Here is a 10,778-nt window from a genome sequence, read left to right on the forward strand (position 1 = left end):
TGGGCTTCCCTGGTGGTGCAGTGGTTAAGCATCCGCCTGCCAATGCAGGGGACACGGGTTCAAGCCCTGGTCCAGGAAGATCCCACATGCCGTGGAGCAGCTAAGCCTGTGCGCCACAACTACTGAGCCTGCGCTCTAGAGCCCGCGAGCCACAACTACTGAAGCCCGGGCGCCTAGAGCCCATGCTCTGCAACAAGAGAAGCCACCGCAACGAGAAGCCCACGCACCGCAACAAAGTGTAGCCCCCACTCGCCACAACGAGAGAAAGCCCATGCGCAGCAACAAAGACCCAACACAGCCAAAAATAAATACATAAATAAATAAATTTATATTTAAAAAAACATAAAAGTTTCACTGAACTTTGGCTCTAATGGTTCATCTCAGTTTAGAGTAATTCCCTAACATTCACTTAACAGAAACTTGACCAGTCCTTTACGGCCCAACTCAAGCCACATATATTTCATAAAACCTTCATAAGTCACTGAAAATCAATCCAAGATTATAGGTGTGATCCACTTAATAGTCTAAGAACACTGAGCACAAAAACTACACTGTAACTTACACTTAATTCTCCCTTAGAGAGACATATTTGGGCAGTCACCCAACGCTCAGTCTAATGTTCTTTCCACTATCTCACCTAGGCATACTTCAACTGGACATGGATTTCAAAACAGTCGAAGGGTAAGCACATGAGTTATCGCTTTGCTTATACTCAGCTGGCTCCCTTTCCACCTGCAGCTGTTCCAAGTCTTTACTCCTCTCCTTAAGAGCACTATTCTAAACGCACGTCACCATCACTAAAAGCCTAACCCTCCGTTCACCAAGAAAATAGAAGCCATCATGGTGTGAATCCCTCCACCATTCCTCCCCACCCACTTAGAAATATACCTGTATCTTCATCACCTTAACCTTCATTCTCCTGTCTCAGTAAGTCCCTATTCTTTTCCTGAGGTTAATTTCTCTACAATGTTCTTGATCCCATCCTCTCTTGAAGTTCAAGCTGTCACTCTATCATTTGTTCCTTTCTCTTACCTTCATTCTCTCCCTAAGGCTCTTTCCTCTCAAACAACGAACATGCTTATTTCTCCAATCATTTATGCCCAAGCATCTACTGAACTTACTATGTGCCAGGCACTGTTCTGTGTGCTAGGGTTATCGACAGGATTTCTGCACTCACAAAGCTTATATTTCAGTGAGTGAGGCTAATAATAAAAGATAATTGAAAATGATGGTTTCTCACAGTAGATATGTGCTATGAAGAAAATAAAGCAGGGTGATTCAACTGAGGTGGAGCTGGATAGAAGAGAATGAGGGGATAAATCTGCTTAGATTGGCTGTTGAGACCTCACTGGGACGGTAACATTTTTTTAAAAATATATTTATTTATTTATTTGGCTGCACCGGGTCTTAGTTGCGGCATGCGGGATCTAGTTCCCTCACTAGGGATGGAACCTGGGCCCCCTGCATTGGGAGCACGGAGTCTTAACCGCTGGACCACCAGAGAAGTCCCTGGAACAGTAACATTTAAGTGGTCAGGAAGGAGCCAGCTATGTAAAACCTGGGGACACGACCTTAGTGTGTTTAATGAGATAAGGATCTCATGACTTATCATAATGAGTCTAGTGAAGCAGTGGTACAAAAAAAAGTCTGAGGCAGACACTAGATCACATAGGTCAAAGGGAAGAAGTTTGAATTTTATTCTACATGCGACACGAAGCCACTGGAGGATCTGAAGCAGGGAATGACATGATCCGATTATTTTCAAACCTCAAATATACAATACTCCCGTCTTTAGGGCGACAGAATTCCTATTTCCACAGTTTGAAATTACTGCTATGTGCTCTCTAACCTGTTATTTAAAAGTTAGAAAATTTTAACCCAAGAAACTACCTGAACATCTGTATTTAATGCTATATCCTATATAAACTGGCTTTAAATGAAAGTTAAAATCAGAGGATAGGGAATATGTGTGGTTAACAAACTCGATAAACCACACATGTTGATTTTTTTCCATTTATTGAGATAGTTTAGAAATCACAATCCACATTTTTATTGCACCCTTTCCCAAATTTGAACTTCTAATTCAAAAATTCAAACTCACCTCGACAAGCTTCTTCAAAATCTTGGGTTATGTCCACCCAGTTTGTATTGCTTTTTTCCATCTTTTCTGGTATACTGAGCTCCCATCCTGAATCATCATCGTCTACAGAAGCTTTCATAACCATTATTCCTATAAAATTAATATTGGTGTAAAAGAGAGGATGTAGCTTTCAGGGCAAGAGTATTTGCAAACCATGTGCGTTTAAGTATTGGATGAAAGTCTTACTTAAACTCTTTAAGCAGAGCTCTTCTGAGTTTGAGGACCGCACTGTAAAAACCTACCTTACTGCAATTAAATCCCACGTCAATTAACACTGCTGCTGCTTTGCCTATTTAGGAAGAAAAAAATCACAAACCATCCCACCACTGGCCCAAAGAGAACCAACTCCAGAGCTTCCTACTTTCAACACTGGCCACAAATAACCAAGGCACTCTTCAGAGTCCCCTCTCGAAGCCCAAGACCCCAGCAACTACTCAAGTCAAGGTGGTCCTTCACCTGCCCGGAGCTCGCCGGGCCAACCTCTCCCGGCCCGGCCGGACCCCTACACAGCTTGTCCGGGGGGCATGGGGTGAGGGAGCGCACCGCCGGGCCCAGGGCGGGGGCGCACCTGAGGAGGAGACCGCCCCACCCGGGTCAGCCCGGCCCGGCCCCAGCCCCATGGGCACGGAGGCGAGGAGAGGGCTGTCGTCGCGCGGGAGAACTGGCACGCCCGGTGCCAGGTCGTCGCCCCGATAACACTGAGTAAGGCCAGGGCCCCGGCGGGCAGCGGGCACGGGGAAGCCCGCAGCTCCTACCTGAAGCGCGACGGGAGGGCAGGGGCCGCAGGGTGACCTGGCGTCCCCAGGGTCCGCCACGCGCGCGGGGTGCTGCGGCTCTCTGACACGGGAGGGAAGAAGTCTCAATGGCTCCGCACGGCGGTCCCTACCTACTTCGCCCGTGGCCACCCGCGCTGCCACGCACCGCCCAAATCGCGGAAATAACGACGCCGCCTGGGCCGCCGCCGCCGACCCCTCCCCTCTCAGCCCAGCCCGACCGGCCGCGTGCGCGCATGCGTACGCCCGGTGCGCGCGACCCCGCCTCCTCTCCCTCACGCCTTGGGACTTCGCGCTCCCCGGCCACACCCCCTTCCTCGCTACCGACAGCCTTCGTCCAGGGCGGATATCTTCTCTTCTCGCGGGACTAGAGCCAATCGCGAGACCGGAAGCTACCTTCCTTCTCCAGCCTGCGGCCTTGGCCTGGGTAGTGAGGGGGTGAGTGCCGGTAAGGGGCGGAGCCTGAGGACCCAGAGCCCGCCCCGCTTCGCGCCGCGCGGTTCCCTGGGAAATTCTTAGAAAGGTGCCGGGGAGGCGCGAGGAAGAGTTGGAAGTACGCGGAGGCTTTAGTTGTTGGGGCCTTGCATGAAGAGCCCAGCTACGAGAGCTCCATCGAGCTGGTGCTCCCTGACACCGGTTTTATGTTTCCTAGAGAGCCTTTACATGGTTTAGATTTTTCCTGAAATTAATAAAATGATCAGTTTTAAAGTGGGGTTACATAAGTAGACCAGTATGGGTAGGAAACGTAACGCATGCTTATCACTACATAGCCATTAAAATGGCCAGAATTTAAAAGACGGTATCAAATGTTGACAACATGGAGCAGCTGGACCTCTCGTATGTTCCTGATGGGAATCCAAAATGGTCCAACCACTTTAGTAAACAGTTTGTCTTTTACTATAAAATTAATCATGCGTTTACATGATCCAGCAATTACACTCCTAGGTATTTACTTAGGAATGAAAATGTGCACACACAAAAGCTTTTTCTCTTGGTGAAGCCACATTAATTTCTTTTTTAAGTGAATTTGACTTTCAGTGCAGTTCCAATTCATGCTTTTAGACGTACATGATCTCCAAAATGTTAAAGTAATTTCAGTCAATTGAGCCTTCAATGGCAAAGCTTATAAATTATATTTATTAGTATGGTCAAGATAAGAAAGGAGTTTGGGCTTTGATTATAAAATGCAGCATCCTTCTCTGATTCTCTTAGCTAAACTTTTCCTCTTCTTTTTTCCATTCTTTTCTTTGCTGTCTTCCATCTTTCTGGCTTGAATTTCCCTCATTAAATCAAAAAACACCTTGTCAACATTAGCTCGTGTTTTAGCAGATGTTTCCACATAGTTAACTTTCCACTGATCGGCTGTGGCTTTTGCCTCTTCTTAGCTTTATTTTTAATGATCAAAAACTGGAAACAACCATAATGTTCATCATCTGGTGAATGGATAAACAACTTGTGGCATATCCATACAATGATATGTAATTATTCATATAATGAATAGTAATTATTGACAAACAGGGATGACCACTTGACATGCAAAAATATGAATCTCATAAAACATTATTCTGAGCAAAGGAAATCAGAGCATGAGCAAAAGAGTATGATTCCATTTATATGACATTCTAAAAAAGACTAATCTATCATGACAAAACAGAACCGTGACTGCCAGGAGATGAGGTGGGTGTCAAGGAAGGATTAATTGGAATAGGGCTAGGTGATTTGAGGGGATGAAGACGTTCTGTATCTTGATTATGGTGGTGGTTATATGGCCGAATTCATTTGTAAAAGTTCATTGAGGTACACACAACGTGTGCATTTTACTGTGTGCAAATCAAACCTCAGTGAAGTTGATTTTAAAAACAGAAAAATATACATCTTCCTGTCTCATATAGAATAATGTTTCCTAAGGGCAGGAGCTTTAACTATTTTGATCAAAGTTGTATCCCTACCATAAAAAGCAGTGGTTGACCTATAGTAGGTACTCACTAAATACACTGAAGATAAGAATATAGAAAAGAATTACAGTAAAACAGAAATTTATATTGTTTCTCCAAAAGCATTTGATGATCTTTTCAGAGGCCATAAGAAATCTAGAAAAGGATGAACTGACTGCATTTGAGTTATTCAGTATTATGTGTAGATTGTGACAAAAACCAATACAGCACACAAAAAAAACAAAGCAAAACACCAAATTTTTGAAATAAGACTGCATCCAAAATAACTCAAAAAAAAAAGTTAGAAAGAAAAGAAAAAGAAAAATCACCAGAACAAAGTAGCCAAGTGAAACAGGATTTTCTTAATTTCTTTACTAAAACCGTAATTTATTTGAAATTCAAATTTATTTTCACAACTTCTAATTATCTCTCTGCTTTAGAAACCATTTTCCCTGAGAAGGAGAGGTTTAACTTATGATGCCATCGATAATGCTTCACAGTGTTGAAAAATGAGTGTTTTACACATTAGTTAGACTGCATATTGAATAAACGAATGCAAAGGAACTGATTGACAAATAGTTGGTCTACCTAAACAAGCCTATAGATGTCGAATAGATGGGCATTTTTGGAAAGCTGGAAACTAACTGCTATGAGTTTAAGTCTTGACTTGTATAATCCTAAGTATTCCATGCTTAAACATTTGTGTTGAGAGGAAATTTAACTTGACGTCATCACATTGTACTGACACCGGGAACCAGTAAAACATGATTTTGATAAAAGAAGAGCTGCCAAAGTGAATTTTATGTTTGAATGTATTCAGTTTTACCACTAAATAAAAGAAGCTAAGGATGTCCTAAAGTCTATAGGCAGTTCAGAGAAATGCTTTCAGAAAAGGACTTAGAGCCCAGTGAAGACTGCCACTGTGTCCTCCCTGCTGTCAGCTGCACACAGTGGGGTGTCACTCCAGAACCTTGCTTCAGACATGATTCCCCCCATCGATTAAACCACTGATGTCTCTTAAAAAAAAAAAAAGAAAAGAAAAGAAAGAAAGAAAAGAAAAGGAAATAGAAAGAGTAAAAATATCCTACTGTATCACCATGTTTCTGTGACAAAAAGAAAAATGACATTATCTTTTACTAGGTATAGGTAATATCAGTTTAGTTAGTTCTATCATATTTACATTCTCCTTATTAAAAGTCTTATATTTTATGTATTTTAAGATACAGTAATCCAATAAAGAGTTATAAAAAAGTTAAAGTAAACTTCTGTGTTAGGGGATAATGTATAAGTATCCTCTGTATGATGTTTCTAGTTATATTTTTCTCACACATTAAATAGTTGTTCCAGGCTTCCCTGGTGGCGCAGTGGTTGAGAGTCCGCCTGCCGATTCAGGGGACAAGGGTTCGTGCCCCGGTCCGGGAGGATCCCACATTCCGCGGAGCAGCTGGGCCCGTGAACCATGGCCGCCGGGCCTGTGCGTCCGGAGCCTGTGCTCCGCAGGCGGGAGAGGCCACAGAAGTGAGAGGCCCGCGTACCACACACACACACAAAAAATGTACCAGAAGGAAATGACTCCAACTGCCAAGATTCCTGTCTTCTCTTGGAAGCAATTCTTTGGCCCAGCAATTCTTTACTACATTATCTTTCTGGTGCTTTCAAGTAGATGTTTTCTATATTTTGTCCAGCTTTTATGGTCATCAATGGCAGTATTGGTCAAGTAGAAGAGAAGCCTAGCCTACAGGTACACTGAGCATCTTCACTTCTGGACTAAAATCAGTATTTCTGATTTGTAAATTTAACTTGGTGCAGGTATTTTGGCTGTATGTATGTTATTTTAAACACTTTATGAACAGTAAAATGGTAGTAATGTGTGACTTTTGTTGATAACAGAGGACTTGAACTTCTTAATCTCTCAGAACATAAAAATTCTATTTTAATAATAAACATAAAGTTGGAAATTTTTATTTTACCAAGTACATAAAAAAATTATAAAAATTAATGTTAACCATCATCATTATTTCATAAAAGAAAGAATTTTGATACAAAAAATCAGTAAGGACATAATCTCATAAAGGAAGATCCTTTTAACTGGATAAATCAGTATTATGTAAAGTTCAGTAATTTGTTGTTATTTTTATCCTTTCATCAAGAATCAGTGAAAATTTGATTATCTGGAAACAGAGGTGTACAGATTGGTGTTTTGGAGCTATTGCCTTATACTATTTAGTTTATTCTCTAAAACGGTATTTTTAAAATAACACAAAAATCTAAATATAAAACATTATTGAATAAAATGCATGTAGGTTACCAATGAAAAGTCTCTCAAAATCACCAGTCTCATGCTAAATTAAGTGAAAAACAGATTCTCAGTTATGTGCCAACAGAATCAAGCTGGCAATGATCTTTTTCTGCATTGATGAAGAAATCTGACAAGTATTTTTATACTTTAGGAATACAGAGATGTTCCTAAAAAAGTGGCCACATTGCATCTTCAAGTCAACATGACACTCAGAGCTACAATTTATCAAGTATGAAGAATAATTAAAAATATAGAATATTTTGGAGGTTATTTTCAAAGGATATGACAATAATTTCTAGTGGGTTTTTCAAAAGGACTCTGGTCAAATAATATTTCCTGGAAGACTTTACATTCATAGAGGACAAAACCTAAATAATATTAATGCAAATTCACACAAGTCTCCATATTTCACAAGGAGAACAAGATGGGTATTTTTGTGAAAGTTTCAACTTAACATCTTATTAAATAAGATCCTTTGAATTTGATTTATGATGCAAAATAAAATTCTCTCTCTCTTTATAGCTGCAGAGGAGATGGTACATCACTTTTATGTCTTAAATAGACTTTTAGTTAATTATGAGGATTTAAATTAATTAGCATGTTTTTTTAAAGCCTATTTTTTGAATTTACTTCCAGATATAGAGAAAGGACGAATAAGATATTACCTACAAAACCACGAAATAAGGAGCTTATGGCATTTTTATTTGCCAGTCTCTCAGCTTTGTTCTTTTTTAATCAGATTTAAATCTGCATGAGATCTCTTAACATTTGAGCTTCGGATTTGCTTTCTCTTAAATACAAAATGGGCACTTTTCAATCCTTAAAAGAAAGCTTTTGATGCATTCTTTCAAAACTACAATATATGCAACATTTTCTCACTATTATCACTATATACAGGCTTACCATAGTTCACAATATTGCTAATATTCAATTTTTACCCTTAAATTTCCCCAAAAGTCAACCTGTCTATGTAACTAAGTCCCATCTCTCAGACTGTTGCAATGTAGCAGCTTCTTTTTTTCTATGTGAGTACACGATAATCCTAAACAAATTCTAATTAACAAGAATATTGACCTCATATTTCTTGCCAAATAACAGCACATACTCATCCTTTGTTGACAGAGGTGAAATCTGGAGTCATGAAATTCCAGAGGACAATGACCACCATAGCAGTAGTGAGCAGATTTTAGATGTAGCCAAGGATTGCTGCCCTGTTCCATAAAGGCCAGCTTAGTCCTCAATCTTTGAATAAAGTGTAAAACTCCATATGGTAGAAATTGTACTATTTTATTCTATCAAACTGTAGTGTTTTATTTATGTCATGGAAGCTGTGAACCTTTTCAATATGGAGAGTTGGAAGATAATTCATGTTGGAGGTATTACAACATGTATGTATAAGGTGAACATGTAATTTCTCATCCAAACTGGGATACTTCTGAGAGTATAAAGGGGTGCTATTTATAATTATACCGAAATATTAAGTGTAAACTGGGATGGTACTGTGCAAACTTAAACCTATAAGGCAAGAAATGGACCAAATGCATGGCAAGTATGGGAAAGCATAGGTTCCACATATAAAATAGGTACCTTTACGAGTTGTAATTTTTTTTTCTTTAAGTTGAAATTCCTATCAAAATCCCAATGACATTTTTCACAGAAATAGAAAAAACAATCCTAAAATTTCTATGGAACCATAAAAGACCCCAAATAGCTAAAGCAATCTTGAGCAAGAAGAACAAAGCTGGAAGCATCATGCTCCCTGATTTTAAACTATATTACAAAGGTGATACTGGCATAAAAAGAGACACATTGACCAATGGAATAGAGAACCTGAAATAAACTTACGCATATATGGTTAACTAATTTTCAACAAAGGTCCCAAGAATATTAAATGGGAAAGGATAGTCTCTAATAAATGGTGTTGGGAAAACTGGATATCCACCTGCAAAAGAATCAAACTGAACCATTATCCGTACACAAAAATCAACACAAAATGAATTAAAGACTTAAATGTAAAATGAAAACCATAAAACGCCTAGAAGAAACCACAGGGGAAAAGCTACTTGACATTGATCTTGGCAATGATTTTTTTGGAATTGACACCCACAGCACAGGCAACAAAAGCAAAAACAAACAAGTGGGGAAGCTGCAAGTTTCACCACAGGAACAATGTGGAAATATGCAAGGGTCATATTTTTAGCACAGCCTAGGGTCTGGTGCTGTTACTGACATTTTGCAACAATATAGGAACCCAGTATATTCTCAATGGGATAAAACAGAGAAGTGCCAGTCTGCAAAGTTAGAACTCTGTCATACCCAGCTCAATATTCAGCTACTTGTTTGCCTTCATCTGCTCAGTCATCACATCCATCATCCCAGGTAAAAGACAAAACATCTTAGTGATCCTTCACACAGTGATGAATGATGTGTAAAAACAGGTACAGAAATTAGAGATACTTACATTTTTTGTACACTGATATGACAATCAAAAATGTATTATTATTGTATTCTTAGGCTACCAAATCATGCAAACAGTCACAGTTACCAGTTTGGGCCCATGATTTTTAGTGAAGGTCAATTTTACTCTTTTCTTCACAGAGAACCCTGTTCATCTTAAAATTGCAACTTAAAGTCCAGGTAGAATGCTGCTTAGTATTGATCAAGTATCAAGGTACTGGATTACTCTGGATTACTGAAACACACTTTTAATTCCAGTAATGATCTTTGTTCCAATCTTTGTCAATACAAAAGAGAGGATTAATAATCTTGTTCAGTCTTGGCATTGTGTAAAAGTTCCCCAGTAAGGACTGATGAAAATGAATACTAATCAGTTTCTGACCAAAAAATGTTTACCAGTAAATCAGGCTACCTCAGAAATTTTTGTGACATCTGGTCCCAGTACATGGACAAGTGGGGCAGCTTTGACAATACTGTAGAGCAATTACAAAAAACAAAAACAAAAACTGGGGATGGGAGCCTACCAATCTTACGTAATTATTTCTAGCATTTCCCTCTTGGCTTCTGAGCAAGGAAGGGAGTACACGTTTGTGTTACCAAGTGGCCATCGGTGTGCACCAAAGACAATCTGGGTGCAAGGACAGCCTGTCGGTTTTCTGATTTTGGAGAACAGCTAACATGTTTAAGAACAAAGAATGGCTATAGCTGTGACTGGATTATTGATAAGAGTAACAACATTTTGTAACAACCACAGCAGAATGTGACATGCTATTAGGAATTTTTATCTTGTCCAAAAGTAAGGAATCTTTAGAGGATTTTTGGGTTTTTTTTTTTTTGCTTTTTTTTTTGGCAACTATTTATGGACATGAAGGCAAAGGACCCAGAGGCATAACTAGAGTCAGTAGAAATATTAACAGATTTTTGAAAAGTGAGATTATACATATGGGTCTAACAGTAAGTTCTGCCACCTGGGAAGATTACACAAAAGGCAAAACGAATTTTTCACTAAATCATGTTGAAACAGACTGCAAACTCAGTGTTGCAATCCTCTGAACTTCCAGTCTTCTCTTCTGCATTATGTTTGAGTTTATTCATTAATTTTTATATGTCCTGATATGTATTTATAAATAACATGTATATAGTCATATCAAACAATGTTTAAATGACAGTAAAAA

The 10,778-nt window shown here is 39.4% G+C and overlaps 1 protein-coding gene across 3 annotated transcripts in view; it reads right to left on the bottom strand.

The window, feature by feature from the left end:
- Window positions 1-3,144, bottom strand: part of NAA35 (N-alpha-acetyltransferase 35, NatC auxiliary subunit) — a 98,179-nt gene extending 95,035 nt beyond the window's left edge. For 2 of the 3 annotated variants that reach the window (XM_060101653.1, XM_060101651.1), the window contains exons 1-2: window positions 2,896-3,144; window positions 2,102-2,230 (exon numbers count right to left, since the gene is read on the bottom strand). In XM_060101653.1, the coding sequence (XP_059957636.1) occupies window positions 2,102-2,225 (124 nt within the window). In that variant the 5' untranslated portion in view covers window positions 2,226-2,230; window positions 2,896-3,144. The remainder of the gene's footprint in view (window positions 1-2,101; window positions 2,231-2,895) is intronic. The other variant, XM_060101652.1, reaches the window with a different exon arrangement.
- Between the last annotated feature and the right edge of the window lie 7,634 nt (window positions 3,145-10,778).

This window comes from Mesoplodon densirostris, chromosome 6 (genome assembly GCF_025265405.1).
Source record: "Mesoplodon densirostris isolate mMesDen1 chromosome 6, mMesDen1 primary haplotype, whole genome shotgun sequence".
In the NCBI taxonomy this organism is placed as follows: Eukaryota; Metazoa; Chordata; class Mammalia; order Artiodactyla; family Ziphiidae; genus Mesoplodon; species Mesoplodon densirostris.